At 45.4% G+C, this 18,255-nt stretch overlaps 1 protein-coding gene across 1 annotated transcript in view; it reads left to right on the top strand.

Annotated features, from left to right (window-relative positions):
- The window catches only part of KIF15 (kinesin family member 15), a 99,692-nt gene that overhangs the window by 5,933 nt on the left and 75,504 nt on the right, over nt 1-18,255 (top strand). Inside the window, exons 2-4 of the mRNA XM_031663413.1 lie at nt 13,792-13,834; nt 14,669-14,852; nt 17,726-17,802. Of these exons, the coding sequence (XP_031519273.1) occupies nt 13,792-13,834; nt 14,669-14,852; nt 17,726-17,802 (304 nt within the window). The remainder of the gene's footprint in view (nt 1-13,791; nt 13,835-14,668; nt 14,853-17,725; nt 17,803-18,255) is intronic.

Raw genomic sequence — 18,255 nt, 5'->3', positions numbered from 1 at the left:
TTAACAGGGGGGTCTAGGAGGTGGAAATATCCACTCTTACCCACATATGCCCTATCTCCCCTGCTGTCAGTAGCCTTCAAGTTCTCTAGACCTCATTTATGTCATGGATACTAGCATGATGTTTATCCATGAAACAGGAGGCTTGGCTTAATTGGCAGGAATTAGTCATGCTCACCTGTGATGTGCTTTTTAACTTCTGTTACCATCTACCTCTGGATCCCTCAGATCCAGTTTTTTGTTTTTTTTTTTTCCTTAGGGACCTGATGTTTGGAATTGAGTTTGGAACCAAAAATGTGTCTCAGGGGTTGTATGGACTCCTTATCATAAGCTGAATGCTAAGGTGAAGCTGTGGAAGTGAGTCCTCCTCCAAGGGAAAGAAAAGGATGTCCTGTGTCACACCCAGATAACTGGTGGCTATGGTTATGTTTGCTAAGATTTGGGTGCATGGAGCTTGGTTTTGGTTAGCTACCTTGGTCTTACTTTCCCAAAAAAGAAACCTCTAGATGACAGGCACCCTATTTATTCCCACCACCTAGCAGGATTTGCAGGATAATTGCTCAGAACTAGAATATAGATTCAGATTTTTACATTACCCGTCCCCCTTTGTTCCTTCTGGGCTATAGTCGGAGATCTCTGGTTGGATCACAGGAATAAGCAGGGTTAGTTTTTAAACAAACTAGGCAAAAAACTTGAAAACAACTAGTGGGTCTAGAATTTAGTGATAAGTTTTGAAACGTAATTTATCTCTCTCCAGTCCTCATTTTTCTTAAAAACAAAGCATGATAGGACTGAGTTGTTTGCAAAATAGACTTTAGTCTTATACTTGGCTTGATTATTTGCATGAAGTGCAGCAAGAATTATTTTTACACAGGACTTTTAGATTGGCTTTGATGGAACTGTATTCCACAAGGAATCTCAGATAGGACTTTCTAAAGCTGAGCCGAGCCATGGGTTTGTACCCTCAAATACTTGTGAGTTGGGTAAACTCTCTTCTTGAGGTCCCAAGAGCATAGGGTTCCTGGGCCTGTTAAAAAGTGACACTTTTTACTCACCACAGATTAGGACTGTGTAGGCAAGGTATGAGGCCAGTTTTCCCAAGGAACTTTTTTTTTTTTGAGACAGAGTCTTGCTCTGTCGCCCAGGCTGGAGTGCAGTGGCCGGATCTCAGCTCACCGCAAGCTCCGTCTCCCAGGTTTACGCCATTCTCCTGCCTCAGCCTCCCGAGTAGCTGGGACTATAGGCGCCCGCCACCTCGCCCAGCTAGTTTTTTGTATTTTTTTTTAGTAGAGACGGGGTTTCACCGTGTTCGCCAGGATGGTCTCGATCTCCTGACCTCGTGATCCGCCTGTCTCGGCCTCCCAAAGTGCTGGGATTACAGGCTTGAGCCACTGCGCCTGGCCCCAAGGAGCTTTTATCAGCTCTGCAAGTCAAGCTTGACTCCTTAAAGGGAAGCATACCATTCCAGTCAAAGGCCTTGGCAAAACAACTAGTATCTTCAGTTGTGTCCTGTTGCAAAGAAAATGGACTCTTATTGCACTGATGCAAACAACTATATTGTCATAAGTTAAGAATACTCACAACTAGTTTCCAAATTCTGGAGAAGCTAGGCAGAGAGGGAGAGAGACAAACACGCTTCAAATTTTGTTCACAGGAGTATACCTTACTCAATTATTAAAGGCTGTAAAATAGTTCAAAATAGTTTCCTTGACTCTGAAAAACAAAACAAGGATTGGCAATGTTCCAAGCAAAAGTCAAAAAGATTACTTCAGTTTTGTATTCATTAAGTCCATCCAGTTAACTCTTGTTTAGCTTGATATTCATGAACATTTCAACTCTTCATGAGTCCTGTTTGTTTTTTCTTTATTCTAATGTCACAATCTCCAAAGTTATCAGAAACCTGCATTTGAGAGCACCTACGAAAGTTCTATGGCTGATTATAAACCACCTTTTGAAGAGGATGAAAACAAGACAACAATTATCTGTGAATAACAAAATGTCCAGAGTAGTTACAGTCAGAAACAAAATTGACAAATAAATGTGGTTATCTCTGTGGTTTATAATAACATAACAACCTTAATTGTGATTGATAGCATATACTCCTGATGGGGCCCTAAGATAATTTCTGATGGCCTGGGACTCCTTGGAAAAAACAGAAAAGGCACCACAGATTCCATTTTGATGGTCAGACACCAGAATTTTAGAAATCCCATACAATTTTGGAACATATATTAATACTATTCCCTAAAATATAACCTGAAGAAGATTAAACATTATTTTGGCAATCTCATGTCAGGTAATCTGTTTACCTAAACATGTCAGGTAATCTGTTTACCTCTCTTCTGGATGTGCCAGGGGCCCTCTGTAGCATCCCAAAGCTAGGTGTCAGGAAAGACAATTTTGAAACTGAAGTTTGATTTTGGGAAGCCTGTTGAATATGTTAGAGGTTTAAAACATTTGATTTTTATGAAATAGAATTCCAGATTACCATAAGTTATTTATTTTGCCAAAATGATGGCTCGGAAATTTTAAAAAGCAAAAACCTTTTATGACAGCCCTTTACAGATTTAGCTAAAGAGCAGATTGGTGCCTTAAGAGACCCTCGTTGTGCTTTTATTTCAATGCTCAATTTACAGAAAAGCCATATAATACCCTTTTGAATTTAATCAGTATGTTCACACAAGGAATTTTTTTTGCAAGATTAATTTTTACAGTCCTTCCACTACTTGTTTAAACATTTAGCTTTATCCTATCTAATTCAAAACAGTCCTTTAACCCTAGGCAAACATGTACATTTTGATGACATCTGAATTTTACCAATAATTTTTAAGGCTGTTTTTATTTTTCAAAGATTAAAGTCATGTGAACTAAACGGTACCACAGCTCTTCTTTCTTAAAAATATTTGATCTAAGTGCTTATTTTCCTTTAGGCCAATTAATTAGAACTCTTGTTTATAGAGATCACACACACAACACATACATAACTACACAGGCAGAGAGATCAATGGCTAGATTTTCTATTTCACCGTTTCTTTTTTTTTTTTTTTTTTTTTTTGGGGCCAGTCGCTGTCGCCCAGACTGGAGTGCAGTGGCGGGGATCTCAGCTCACTGCAAGCTCCGCCTCGGGTTCAGCCATTCTCCACGACCTCCAGCCTCCCGGTGGCTGGGGTTGCTTCACCTACGCCCGGCCCAGCCATTTCTTAGTAGAGGCGAGGGTTTCACCCGTGTTATGGGATGGTCTCGATCTCCTGACCTCGTGATCCAGCCCGCTCTGGCCTCAGTGCTGGGATTACAGGCGGAGCTGGCGCCCGGCCTTCTGTTCACCAATTTCATAACTGGACAATTAGCCTCTGAGTGGGGCCAGCGCTACCTTGGTGGGAAACATGTCTTAGTTTCTAGGGCCTAGTAAACAGATATAGCCAGAAGACAAAAACAGATTTTGGGAGGGATCCGTCCACCTCTAATTCCTGGGTCTCCAATAGGAAAACAAAGGTCTCTCCCAAAATGGAATCCGTGGAGCCTTTTCTGTTTTCCCCAAGTGTTATGCTCAGACCCTCTGTTCCCCAAAGAAGACCACCAGAGTCCAGAGTCAAAGCCAAGTGGCAAGGATCTTTATGACAAGTTAGAACCTGGTCCCTCTCCATTACACAGCATAGAGGCCCCCTAACAATGCAGTGCTGCTTTTCTTGAGAAAGTTACAGGAACAAAGGAATTTTTTCAGTTCAGCTTTTCAGTAAACCTTGAGCGGCTGTCTCCTTATAGGAACCTTCCAGTGGTGTTTGTACTGGGCTCAGGAAGTTTAGAGAGATATGTGGTGGGATGGGAGGATGGGATGTGTTTGTACTGGGCTCCAGGAAGTTTGAGAAATATGTGGTGGGATACAGGAGGATGGGATGTGTTTGTGCTGGGCTTGTTGTTTGTTTGAGCCGGGGGCTGAGGAATAATGCCTGGCTCCTCATTCCCCCCTTCTTTTCAGTTATCTCTAGAGCCAATCTTGGGTCTTGCAAGTCCTGATTCTGTTTCCAGCACACAGGTTGGTATTGGGCTCTGAGGACCTGAGTTGTGCAGTGTCAAACCTTTCTCTAACGAACGCAAAAATTCTGTTATTAACAACACCACAGAGTCCCTCTGATGCTTAAGAAATAGAAGACTCAACTTAGGGGTCCAAGGAAGGCTAACAGAGAAAACATAGTGAGTTCCACCATTGGTCACAGCTAAACAAACTGCCGTGTTCTTACTTCTGTGTAACTTATAGTTATTAACTGTTGGACCACGGTCCTCCCTGAAGTCCCTGATTCATTTTATGTAGAAACAACAGTCTTCCTTTAGGAACATACATGTACCTTTTTCAGCAGTGGTAGGTCTAAGGCCCTCGGTTCTGCAAGGTTACCTGCATGCTGGGGCCAGTGAGCTGCCGCTGCTGGAGGAGAGCAAGGACTCAGCTGGCCCTCCATAGCAAGTGTTGGTACAACTTGTTACTTTCTATGAGGTGTGACCTAAGGCTCCCCCACATGATCGACTGCCATGAAGGTGCGGTGAGGGAGATTCCTGCAATGAGAAGCTTAGTGCAGGTCTCAGTCTAGGGACTAGGTGAATAACAGCACTAGTCCAGTTACGGTATACCCTAGAATTAGCCCGGCAGTAAGTAGAAGTCAACGAAGGGGAACTAATGTGACAGAGGTACAGTGGTTGGTAACAGGCCCGATAGGTTTTAGATAATGTTCCATTACACCAGAAGGAATATGCCTGACAGAGCCCTTAAGGTGATGTGTGGTGCAGTGATGCTGGGGAGGCTGGAATTAGTTCCTGTGAGAAACAGTAGAAACTTTTCTTGGCTGGGGTTTTGGGAGTTATAGTGGCACGTTAGGGATAGGGCATATGAGAGGTTGCGGTGGTTGTTGGCTTGGGCAGGTAGGGATCCCATGGCAGGGGACAGCTGAGTTAGCGGTGGGCAGCCCTAGAAATTGTTAGCACACAGAAAGCAACCCAGACAGGCTGTGAAGTCCTGTAAGGTTAGCAAGTTCTAATCCTTCTTGCAATAATTTTAGCCAGGGGAAAAGGGCGTGAAATCCTTGTCCAGGTGGTTTTCTTGTGGCTGGATATTTCCATGGACCAGGGGCCGTACTAGACCCCATACAGATAAGTGACTACTAGGCCATGTATGGGAGGCCCGGGAGGAGTAGTATACAGCCCGTGTTGGTGGTCAGCGGGAGTTCAGGGGTCTTTATCCATGTATATGAAAGGACTCCATCTCGTCTGATGGAAGGGCCATCTGGGGTTTATCATTCTTTTCCACCCCACCGTTATTTATGGGCGATACAATAGTTATAAGGGTTAGCCAGCACTTTGGTGCCGCAATAGGTACTTACAATTATATTGAATCTGATCATACTGAGAAGCATATCATTGGTGCCACTGGTTGGCTATTGGGAATCCGGTAAAATTTAGTAAAATTGGGCTATTGCACCCTGAGGAGGGGCAATCTGCACTGGCCACTAATTTCCGAGACTATAGAGGTTGCCCAGGGTGGGTTTGGTTTCATAAAGCCAGAATCTCCAGACAAAGGGATTAGGAGCTGGCTATGTTTTGCTTCGAGGCGACTAACGTTAGAGTCAGACTACCTAACTGCATGTTTGCAGTGGAAGAGCTATGCTATCGGCAGGAGTGAGTTTAAGAGTTGTTCTTAGCTCTGTCCACAGTCCACGTGTCGGTGCTTCAGCATGATGATTAGTCCCAGGAAGTGGGAGGTTGGGTCCACATTTGGCGGTGTAGTGAATCAGCCGATGCCTTCTACCTTTAGAGGCGGTGGGTGTGGTTGGGAGTACCTGGAGTGGTCCTTTCACCTGAGTTCTAGGTCTCTTGTCGGTGTCGCTTGACCAGGACCCAGTCTCCCCTTTGAGTGCCGGATGGGGTGTCGTGGGGACCGGTCTCATATAGTTCCTTCAGCAGGCCCAGATTTCTTGATGAATTTTCTGCAAGGCATGGGAAAATGAGTTCAGAGACATTTCTGTTTCAGACTTGGCAGATCATCTTTTAGGCTGGGAACTAGGGGTGGGGTCTACCATGCATGATTTCATGAGGTAAAGGCCCAGTCTGTAAGAGGGTATTACCCGGGCCGGAACAGGCGTGGAGAGAAGGACTACCCAATTAGCACCCAGTCTCCATAGTCAATTTAGTTAAAAGGTCTCTTTTAAAGGTGGGTTAGTATACTGTATCTCGAACTCTGGGGCCTGTAAAGCAATGGAGTTTAATTTGCCCCCAAAGGATGGAAGCCAAATCCTGACTTACCTTAGCGGCGGGCCCATTATCCTGACCCTATCTGAATGGGAAGCCATACCTGGAAGGATATCTTCAGAATTTTCTTTACTTTCACGACCTGAGCAGTTTTCTCTTTTTGGTTAGAGATGCTTCAGTCCACCCTGAAAAAAGTATCTACAAGACAAGTAAAATTACCGGTACCCGTACTTTCCTGGCTTTATTTCAGTAAAATCTACTTCCCAGTAGATACCAGGCCTGGTTCCCTGAGCCTTGTTCCTGTTGCAGCGGATTGGGGTATCGTTGTTAGCTGGCAGACTTTCTGCAACTCACATTCTGCTGGCCCGTCTCAGCTATATGTCTGATTTTGAGCTTGGGAGGCGTCCTGATCAGGTCTATCATCCTTGGGCTTTAGGTAGATGTAGTTAGAGTGAATGTGTTCTAACACCTGTTGTCCTAATTTTTTGTTAGTATGGTTTGGTCATTAGTATTATCAGTCCACCACCCATTCTGGATTTGTTTCAGGGAAGTTGTCAGTCCACTGAGATCTTGTTCTGAATATTCGGAAATATGTAGTCGGGGCCGGGTCAGAGGAGCTGGGTGTAAGGAGGTTGGCTGGGGCCTTTGCCACATTCCTTGCAGTTTGGTCTGCCAGAAAGTTATGAGCAGTTGGAGTAGTTGGTTTCTGATGCCCTGGGCAATGCATAATGGCTTCTTTCTGGCCTCCATAGGGGCTGTTAGCAGAGCTGGGATCTCTTGCTTGTTTTTTTATCTCTTTCCTTCAGCGTCAGTAACCCTCTCGGCTCCCTGTAAGTGGCCCCATGTATGTCGCTGTGCAAAGCTTATCGGCTGTCTGTATGCTTGTCAGCTTCTTCCCGCCCTAAGGTAGGCAGGTGAGCTATCAGTTAGGCCTTCTGGGCGATCCCAGAGGCAGGGTACCAGATTACCTCAGTCTCTGGTCACTACCGCTCCAGGCGTACCTCTCTGGCCTTGATGCATGAAGCTGCTCCCAATCAGGCCTCGCGCCCGTGCATGAAGCTGCTCCCATCAGTAGACAGCAGGAGGTGTCAGGAGTAGGTCCTGCAGGTCTTCTCAGAACTCCGTGCACCTGAGCTGAGTATCTGGGGTGCAGTCATGGAGTAGGAAAAGTCCAGGTCGGGTTGGGCAGCAGCGAGGAGGCAGGTTTAAGTCATTGGGGGCCAGGAAAGTTATCCTGAGAGGATTGTAGTCCTTGGTAGTGGGTGAGCCGGGTGTTACTCATCCATCGATTAGGTAGCTGTTTGAGTACACCTTTAATGGCATGTAGATGTGACCATAGTTCTTGTCCCATGACAAGTTTATCAGCATCAGATCTGCACCATCAAACGTGTACAATCATTGAGGAACCAGGGGCCACCCGGCGTACTAGGTCTAGCTAACGACGGGTGAGCAGCAGGCGCCAGAGCCTAAGTTCTGATTATCACCGCCTTGGCGACACCGTATTCGTCCGCATATAGGTGGAAGGGCTTGTGTAACATCAGGTAGCCCCAGTGCGAGCGAGAGTAGGCGGTTTAATCTGTTGGAAAGCGTTCGTCTGTCCAATTAAATGGCGCTGCTGCCCGGGTTGCCTGATACAAGGAGTTTAGCCAGTTCTGCGAACCCAGAACCTGTCCGCGAAATCCGCCGACCCCAGGAATTCCCTCACTTGTCCGGTGGATTGTGGCCTGGGGATCTACAAGAACAGTTGTTTCGGTCTGTTAGCGCTGCCTTCATAAGCAGGTACCTAGATAATATTTACCTCTGGCTTACACAGATTTGAGCTTTCTTTGCCGAGGGCTCAGTAGCCCAGATTCCCCAGAGCTTGTAGAGACCCTTGGTCCTTGGTCTGCAAGCCTGCTTGGGTCCTCAGCTTGCAACAATTAGGAGGTCATCAGCATACTGTAATGAAGTTATTTCCGGGGTGTTTGCGTCGGTGCCTCACCGGGTCTTCATGGAGGGCCTCATCGAACAGGGTAGGAGAGTTTTTAAATCCTCACGTAGCCTGGTCCATCAGTTGCCCTTATGCCTCCTATCAGGGTCATTCCTCGAGAAGATGAAGAGCTTTTTGGCTCTGAGGGGCTAAAGAGCAAACTGAAGAAAGCATCTTTCAAATCTAAAACAGTGTACCATTGATGTTTAGGGTTTAAGGTACTCAGGAGGTATCACGGGTTAGGCACAGTTGGATATGTCCACAACCCTCTTATTGATTTCTCTTAAGTCTTGTACAGGTCTCTGTATTCTCCACTATTACGAGTTTTAGTACCCGGCAACAATGGAGTATTCAGAGTGACATGGTGAAGGACCCGGGGTCCAGGAGCGTGGATATCGCGAGGCAATTCCTTTCGCCTCTAGGGGCATACGGATGGCGTGCCATGGGAGTCTGTCCCAGGCTTAAGTTCTGCTCGACAAAGGCAGGCCGGTGTTTTGCTAGTCCCTTCCGTTTCGCCCAAGCTTCTGGATATTACTGGAGCCGGGTTGCTGTCGGGGCCGCGGCTCCTGGTGGAGCCAGTAGTCATCTTCTAGGGTTATAGTCAGGGCGGACCGGGCGATTGTGGGGTAGTCACGGCCGGCCCCTCAGGGAGGAAATGGATCTGTGCTCCCCATTTTGGTGCTGAGTCTCTCTCCTAATAGGGGACAGGGGCTCTCAGGGATGACCAGGGGAAAGAATGGGTTACATTCTTGGCTCGAGGTTTACTGTTCTTTGTGTTGTCCATGGGTATTCTTAACTCCTGTAGCTTGCCTTTGGACTTGGAGGATGGCTGTGAGACTTTTAACTAAGACTGGAACATGCTCCCGTGTCGACCAAGAACTGGACTGGGGACCCCCTCCACTTACCGTGATTACCCCTAGGTTGGGAGGGTTCGAACCCAGTCTTCTAGTCACCATCTTGGGTGGCTGGCAATGCGGGTGTAGGCCTAGGGGTCCCTGTCCCTCGTTGTTTCTTTTTATCCTCTTACCCAGTGGCCAGCCTCCTTGCAGTAGGCACATTGGTCTTTTCTGCTCAGATTATCATGCCTGGGGCGCCCTGGGTTGGGTGTACTCTGGCTGTAGATGCTTTGTACCACTGCTGCCAGGACCTTGGTCATTTTTCAGTGGCCTTAAATTGCCTTTCACTGTGGAGTATCTCTGTTATTATGTAAACCGCTGGGCGGCTATCTGGAAGGAGGTCTTGAATCTGCTTTCTTCAGAATGGCTACCTAATTTCTGGAGTTTTCTCTTAATATCTGGGGCTGCCTGATTTGCCGAACATTACAACAGCTGCCCTGACTTCCTGGAGCCTGTGGATCTATGGGGTGTACTGTCTAAAAGCTTCCATTAATCTTTCTAAGTAGGTGGCTGGGCTCTCTGTCTTTTCCTGCAGAATAGAATATGCTTTAGCTAAGTGTAGTAGGCTGAAACAGCTGCCGGAGACCTGCCATTAGAGTCTGGCGATAAAAGCGTAGCGTCCCCATCTGCCTGTTGAGTCCCATGCACAGCACCAGATCAGGAAAGTTCCGTTATGAGGTCGAGGTTGGCAGTCAGTTCGGGACCAGCACCAGCTACCTGTATTCTCTCGCTCTTCGTGGTAAGCAAGATTGGGCTGCTGTGGCGTCATCCCAAGTGGGCTGGTGGGTGGGCAGCCTATCCAGTAAAGCCAGTAAATCTTGGGGTTGTCTGAAAACTGAGCACTCTGAGTCTTCCAGTTATACAGATCACTGGTGGAGAATGGCCAGTACTGGAGCCTGGGATTCCTGTATGTCATCTGGGGGTCCTATTCCTGAGGTAAAAGCCACCGTGGAGTCCGGCTGGGGGGGACTAGCCAGCGAAGTCGCCCTACGTCCGCCCAGCTGGCCCTTCAAAGTTACTTTCCTATCCAGCGGGCCCGTGTGTGCCGGCCGCCTCCCTCGCCTCCCTCTCTCAGCCTGGGGGGCGGAGCCTGGGGCTTCTGTGAACAGTAAGGTCCCAGCTATCAGGTAGAATTAGGATGGGGGGGTAGTTGATTTAACTTGGATTTTACCCCAGTGGTCGAGCAACCGAGAAAGTGCCTTACAGGGTTCAGAGGCTAATTGGAAGGGACAGCCAGGGAGGGTTCTCCAGCAAAGTCCTGCCATGAGAGTATATGGGATTTGATCTAAGTGGCCCATGCGCCAAGGTAGGAAAATCTTGGACTTTACCCTACTGATGACCCATGAAGTCGGAAGGTCCCTTAGGGTGGCCACCCTACATCAAAAGGCAGGCCATTAGAATTGACACAGAGTAGTGCTTTCCTTTTCCTGATTTCCAAGATCATGGCCCCTTGCTCTTATGCTTTGAAATTATTTATACAAAGAGAGATAGAAAGGAGTGCTCTGGGTATTACCACCCACATCCTGTAATAATTTGTAGTCTCTTCCTGTAAAGGAATGTGGGTTTGAATCACCTACAGGAAATCTGAGGCTTATTGTGATGTTAGTCCACGATGGAGTGCTCCGACCAACCCAGATCAGAAGACAGCTACTGCCCAAAACCGCCAAGCAGCTCGGGCAGTTCAGATCAGAAACTACAACCCAAACCCCCAAACCCGGCCTTCCGGGGCAGTTCAGATCAGAACAGCTACTGGAAAACCCCAAACTTGGCGCTCGAGACAGTTCAGATCAGAGACAGCTACTGCCCAAACGCAGAGCCTTCGGGGCAGTTCAGATCAGAACAGCTACTGCCCAAATAGGCGGCGCTCGGGGCAGTTCAGATCAGAGACAGCTACTGCCCAAACGCCATGGCTTCGGAGGCAGATCAGGGTAGCTACTGCCCAAACCCAAAGCCGGCGCTCGAGGGCAGTTCAGATCAGAGACAGCTACTGCCCAAACCTTAAGCGTTCCGGGGCAGTTCAGATCGAGCAGCTAGATCAGGCGAGCCAGGGGCGTCTCCCACCCGGTCTCCACTGGCGTCCTATAGCGCGTCCGCCAGGGCGCTATGCAGCCAGTTTCGAACCTGTGAGTCACAGATTCAGATTCAGAACAGACATACGAACTGAACAGACAAGCAGCGGAGCCAGCTCACCTATCGGTAGATCGATCCCTAGCAGATCCGTTGACCAGGGGTCTGGTGGGCTTGGGGAATCGGTTGAGCCCCAGATGTTATGCCCAGACCTCTGTTCCCCAAAGAGACCACCAGAGTCCAGGGGTCAAAGCCAAGCTGACAGGATTTATGACAAGTTTGAACCTGGTCCCTCCATTACACAGCATACAAGGCCCCCTATGTCTGAGAGTGCTTGCTTTTTATAGCCCGAAGTTACAGGGAACAAAGGAATTTTTTAGGTTCCTAAACTCTAGTATTAAAACCTTGAGCGGCTGTCTCATATGGAGACCTTCCAGGTGGTGTTTGTACTGGGCTCAGGAAGTTTGAGAGATATGTGGTGGGATGGGAGGATGGGATGTGTTTGTACTGGGCTTGTTTGTTTTGAGCCCGGGGCTGAGGAATGTGCCTGGCTCCTCTCACAAGGAGTGTCAGGCCATCAGAAATTATCTTAGGGCCCCCATGCATGCATTAAGAGTGGCAAGACAAAATGGAGAAAAAGAATTCAGTTAACTGAGAAAAAACCTTTTCCCAACAAAATAAGATCCAAGAAGAGAAAAACACAAAGGCCTTTTAAATATACTTATAACTTGGATATCCACTTTCAATTAAGCTGAGCGCTTTTTAAGAAAATCCTTTTAAGTCCCTTATTACCCGATATTAAACATGTAAAGTGGCCAGTATTTCTGGCTTCCAAACTTTACCAAAGGTAACCTCCCAAGTGCTCAGAGAAAGGAAAATTCAAGGTGGTTCGTGGAGGGGAAGAGAATCAACAAATGGCTAAGGTCACACAGATATCAAACCAGAAAGGACTCATTCCTTAAGCCAGGATTGAACCCAAGCCACCATTGTAAAATGACAGAGGCTAAAACAAAGTACTGGGTACGTGGTTACAGGCCACGTTTCCAAGGACGTAAAACAAGATGGAGGCCTGCAGCAAAGTTTGCCATTGACCAGTTTACCGGACTGGTTTGAACAGTGGACCTATGGAGTCCTAGGCCGGCATCCCATCCTAAGGTACCCTTCTTTCTGACAGAGCCATACAGAAAGACATGGAAAGCACACCAGCTTGGCTACAGCCTAAGACCAACCTCACAAATCCTTTTTCATAATTGAAACCTTACAGAGAATATAAACAGTGATAGTTGGGGTCTTGGCCTAGTAAAACATCTTCAAAAAAAAAAAAAAAAAAAAAAAGCCTCTCACATAAAAGTTAATCCCTGGTGGAAAAAAGGAAAAAAAGCTTAAATGCAGGGCTTGAAAGATGCCTGAAGGAAGAACCTGATATTCTTATGTGAATGAGTTTCTGCAACAGGGAGATAAATCTTTAATTGCTGTTTCTTCCCTGGGGCTTGGACCTAGCTGGGCCCCTGGGCTAGGGGAGGGGAAGACTCTGTGGGCATGTGGTGAGGAACCCTAGCCAGCCAGCCAAGTGGGGTCCTTGGGCCATGCACCCCAGCCCCACCTGGGAGGGGAGGGATGTAAGGAGCTGCCACTCACCCATCCATCCTACGCATGAGCCTGCAGCCATTGGGTTGGGGGTAGAACACCCCCAGTATTGTAAAAGAAAAGATAGGTGCTATTACAGTCTCAAAAAAAGAAGGAAAATGCCACAGAAAGGCTGGGCTGGGCTGGAATGAGGCCAACATTCCCTACCCTGAGAGCGATGGGGGATAGAAAGGGGCACAGTTTCCTTTACCCTCAGAAGAGGTCCGAGGACAATAAGGCTCAGAAACGAGAGAGAAAAAGACTTTTTTGTTCACATTTTATTCACCTTTACTCATGTCCTTATACAGGCCACCAAAATGATGCAGGATTTTTTGCTCCTTAGCTCAGCTAAAATCCAGGTTCTTGTCACATGACCAGGAAAAATTAGGCACACAGATGCATTGAAAGGCGAGGAGAGCAGAATTTATTAAAAGAAAGCTCTCAATGAAAAAAGGAGGTCCTGCCAACAGGCTCCCACCTCACAGATTGAATACCAGGCCACAACACACCAGCTGAAGAGGCCAGGCTTCTCTCCCTGCATAAGGCACAAATTCCCATTGGTTCCACCCCATTTTCCCAGTGTGCATGTGGGCCCTTAGTCTGAGCCACTCCGCATTGATTTATTTCCCTTACTGTGCATGTGTTGAGGGATGGAATTTTTCACTGTGGTTATGTTAGGCAAGCCCCCTGTGCACAATGACCTGGACGGCATTTGGCTGTCTCCTATCTCTATCACCATGACACTAGGTGTTATGCACAATGACCTGGACGGCATTTGGCTGTCTCCTGTCTCTATCACCATGACACTAGGTGTTATAACCAGTAATGGGTTGGGATAGAATGAGAATAGGATCAAGGCCTCAGCTGTGGAGCACCACATTGTTAATGCCAGGGATCTGAGGAGGCTGAATATAGTAGGCAACGCAGGAGCATGTTAGAGAAGAATAGGATTTCCATATTACAATTTAAATGACCTTTAATGACTTTTTATTTTTATTCCAGCTGAGTTACGCAGTGTGACAAATGGTCAGTCTAACCAAACAAGGTAAGAAAAAAAATATTCTTGATGAGCTCCCAAAGGACTAGGGATTGAATATTTTCAAAACAACCATTTAGCTTAGTAAAGAGTACTTATTTCAAAATTTAACTTAGTCCTCAACCAGCTGGAAATGTGAGAAAATCACATATTCCCTTTGCCCTCTCACTTTCCAGGCAAAATAATAGAATCAGTAGCATAATTCTCCTTGGGAATGACTTACTTATTATTGCTAGTAAGAGGGAAATGAGAGACAAGCACTACTTACTCCATGAAATAAACTCACACTCCCTTTGAGTTCAAGTAAAGGGTTGTGAAGGTGCCTGTTGTGAAGTAAATCAGTAAAAGGAATGGGTCATGTGAGACTCTTTAAAAAGAGATAAATTTGGCCGGGTGCAGGGGCTCATGCCAGTAATCCCAGCACTTTGGGAGGCCAAGGTGGGCAGATAACTTGAGGTCAGGAGTTCAAGACCAACCTGACCAATATGGTGAAACCCCGTCTCTACTAAAAGTACAAAAATTAGCTGAGTGTGATGGCAGGTCCCTGTAATCCCAGCTACTTGGAAGGCTGAGGCAGGTGAATCGCTTGAACCTGGGAGGTGGAGGTTGCAGTGAGCCAAGACCGCACCGTTGCACTCCAGCCTGGGCAACAAGAACAAAACTCTCCATCTCAAAAAACAAACAAACAAAAAAAGAGGTAAATTTGTATGGGGTATGTCTTCGGCTTTGTTGGAGAAACTCATTATAGAAACATTACAGGTAATATGAGACTTGGATCCTTTTTCAGTTTTCTTTCTTCTTCAATAAACTGCACTGCTCCTTTTTTTTTTTTTTTGTCTTTAGTAATGAAGGTGATGCTATCAAAGTTTTTGTGCGAATTCGTCCTCCTGCAGAAAGATCTGGGTCAGCTGATGGAGAGCAGAACTTATGCTTATCTGTGCTCTCCTCCACGAGTCTCCGGCTGCACTCCAACCCTGAGCCCAAGACCTTCATGTTTGATCATGTTGCAGATGTGGATACCACTCAGGTAATGATAATTGGAAAGTTAACTTTTTTTTTTTTTTTTTTGAGATGGAGTCTCACTCTGTCACCAGGCTGGAATGCAGTGGCATGATCTCGGCTTACTGCGACCTCCGCCTCTAGGTTTCAAGCAATTCTCCTGCCTCAGCCTCCCGAATAGCTAGGACTACAGGTGCGCACCACCATGCCTAGCTAATTTTTGTATTTTTAGTAGAGAAGGGGTTTCACCACGTTGGCCAGGATGGTCTTGATCTCTTGCCCTTGTGATCTGCCTGCCTTAGCCTCCCAAAGTGCTGGGATTACAGGTGTGAGACACCTTGCCTGGCTGGAAACTTTACTTTTTACCTGGAACAGGTAGGCCTTCATTAGCTCTAAGAATTTCATTTCTTGGTCAGGTGCGGTGGCTCACGCCTGTAATCCCAGCACCTTGGGAGGCCGAGGTGGGCGAATCACGAGGTCAGGAGATTGAGATCATCCTGGCTAACACAGTGAAACTCCGTCTGTACTAAAAATACAGAAAATTGGCTGGGTGTGGTGGTGGGCACCTGTAGTCCCAGCTACTCAGGAGGCTGAGGCAGGAGAATGGCATGAACCCAGGAGGCGGAGCTTGCAGTGAGCAGAGATCGTACTGCTGCACTCCAGACTGGGCAACAGAGCAAGACTCTGTCTCAAAAAAAAACAAAACAAAAAAAAAAGGATTTCTTTTCTGGGTTAGTCTCTTTTTAATTTCATCTGTCTCAAATAAGGAGACTCAAATATTCCATAAATATTTTAAATCTAATTTTATTAAATAGTTTTCTCCTTTTTTCATCAAACTTTGTAGCAGAATGACAAAAGCCTCCTTTTTTTTTTTTCCCACCAAGTGATAGGAAATTATGGGCATAGTGTCACATGCCTGTAATCCCAGCTATTCGGGAGGCTAAGGCAGGAGGATCACTTGAGCCCAGGAGTTTGAGGCTACAGTGAGCTATGATAGTGCCACTGCACTCCAGCCTCGGCAACAGAGCAAGACTCTGTCTCTTTAAAAAAAAAAAAAAAGATCCGTGATGTTCAGTGTAGTAGCCATTAGTTGTATGTGGCTATTTAGATTTAAACTAATTAAATGAAACTTGAAAGTCAGTTCCTCATACACACTAGTTATATTAAAAGTGTTGCTCGTAGGAGATACAGAAGTATGTTATCAGAAGAAAGGGAATTTATTATAGTCATTGGGGAATAATTTAGTATTTATTAGGCACTTATTTAATATTGATTAATCATTATCATCTTATTCATTTTAATAAAACTGCTTTAATTTTAATAAAAATATTTTAATAAATAAATTTTTAAAAAAGTGTTGCTCATGCATCTGAGGCACTGGAGGTTAGTGAAGATGCACTTTTTGGAGCCAGTGCATGATTGAGAAGTACCGTTGAACTGCCTAATCTAAGGATTTAGGATTACCATGATGTCAACAACTGCTTTTCTAATTAACATCAACTTAATTAAGACCTAGTTAGTGCTATCCAATGGAACTTTCTGCAGTGATGGAAATGTCCTGTATCTGTGCTGTTTGTTACAATGGCCTCTAGCCAAATGTGACTATATAAGTTTAAATTAATTAAATCCAATTTAAAATTCAGTGCGTCAGAGGCACTAGCCACATGTGGCTCCTGAGCACTTTTAATATGGCTAGTATGTATGAGGAACTGACTTTTAAGTTTTGTTTACTTAATTTAAATCTAAATACCTACATATAAATAACGGCTACTATACTGAACATCACAGATTTTTTTTTTTTTTTTTTTTAAGAGATGGGGTCTTGCTTTATTGCCAAGGCTGGAGTGTACAAGTGATCCTCCTCCTTAGCCTCCCAAGTAGCTGTGATTATAGGCATGTGTCACTATGCTTGGCTAATTTTTTTTTCATTCCAGGATAAATCTCAATTATGCCCAGCTACATTTTAAATTTTTTGTAGAGATGGAGTCTTGCTGTTCCCCAGGCTGGTCTCGAACTTCTGGCCTCCCAAAGTGCTAGGATTGCAGGTGTGAGCCACTGCACGCAGCCCATCACAGATCTTCAGTATTCCCTTATACATGGAGATGTTTTTGGGCCGACGTTTAGGTCTTTGGATCTTCTTTTATGTGGAGCATAGCTGGCCAAGAGATACATAAAATGAGGGCCTTGTGCAGTGGCTCATGCCTGTAGTCCCAGCACTTTGGGAGGTGGAGGTGAGGTCCACCTCACAAGGTGGATCATGAGGTCAGGAGTTTGAGACTAGCCTGATCAACATGGTGAAACCCCGTTTCTACTAAAAATACAAAAATTAGCCAGGCGTGGTTGCGCGCACCTGTAGTCCCAGCTACTCAGGAGGCTGAGGCAGGGGAATTGCTTGAACCTGGGAGGTGGAAGTTTCAGTGAGCTGAGATTGCGCCATTGCCCTAAAGGTGACAGAGCAAGACTCCATCTCATAAATAAATAAATAAAAATAAACTGTAGATTTGGGAGTTCTTACATTCTTAATAAGACTGCATCTACTTATAGGTAAAAATGAAAATAAAATGGAGGTATTGACTGTTCAATGCAAACTTACGAGAAAAATCACTGAAGAAGATATACAGCCATTTTTTTATGCTAGTACCAGTACAATATCTACATGCAATATGCTATACAAAATTCTGTATACAGTTGAGTTGTGTGCTTTAAATCTATAGTTGTATAGGAGATTAATAGATGTAATTATGTTTAAAGTTTTATCATCTTAGATAGTTTAGCCTTTTTTTTGTAGTGGATGTTACCATGTTATTACTAAGCAATTTTTGCTGTTACATTGTAGAATGTAATTTAGGAAAAATGTTTTCATTTTTATGAAATGTTAAACATGTTTGGTTACGTTTGTAGGAGTCTGTATTCTCAACTGTGGCTAAAAGCATTGTGGAGTCTTGCATGAGCGGTTATAACGGTACCATCTTTGCATAGTAAGTTGTTGTCTGTGTCCTTATACATAGTACATGCTTGTATTATTTTCCTGTTGCTGTTGTAACAAATTACCACAGACTTAGTGGCTTAAAACAACACAAATGTATTATCTTACAGTTCTGTAAGTGAAAAGTTCAACTCGGGTCTCTCACGGGCTAAAATCAAGGCGTCAGCAGGGATGCAATTGTTTTGGCAGCTCTGTTCCTTTCTGGAAAATTTGTTTCTTTGCCTTTTTTAGCTTCTAGAGGCCACCCACATTACTTAGCTTACAACCCCCTTTATCTTCAAAACCAACAACATGTAACTCTTTGACTCTTCTTCCTTTGTCACACCTCCCTCTGACAGCAGCTAAAATAGGTTTTCTGATTTTGGGGACTCATATGATTAGATTGGCCCTGCCTGGCTATCAAGGTAGCAGGGATTACACTCGAAGGTAGAGGGGTAGTGTAGAG

Source organism: Papio anubis, chromosome 2 (genome assembly GCF_008728515.1).
Source record: "Papio anubis isolate 15944 chromosome 2, Panubis1.0, whole genome shotgun sequence".
In the NCBI taxonomy this organism is placed as follows: domain Eukaryota; kingdom Metazoa; phylum Chordata; class Mammalia; order Primates; family Cercopithecidae; genus Papio; species Papio anubis.
Note: the sequence above shows the minus strand (reverse complement) of the source record. Positions and strands in the feature narration are given on the sequence as shown.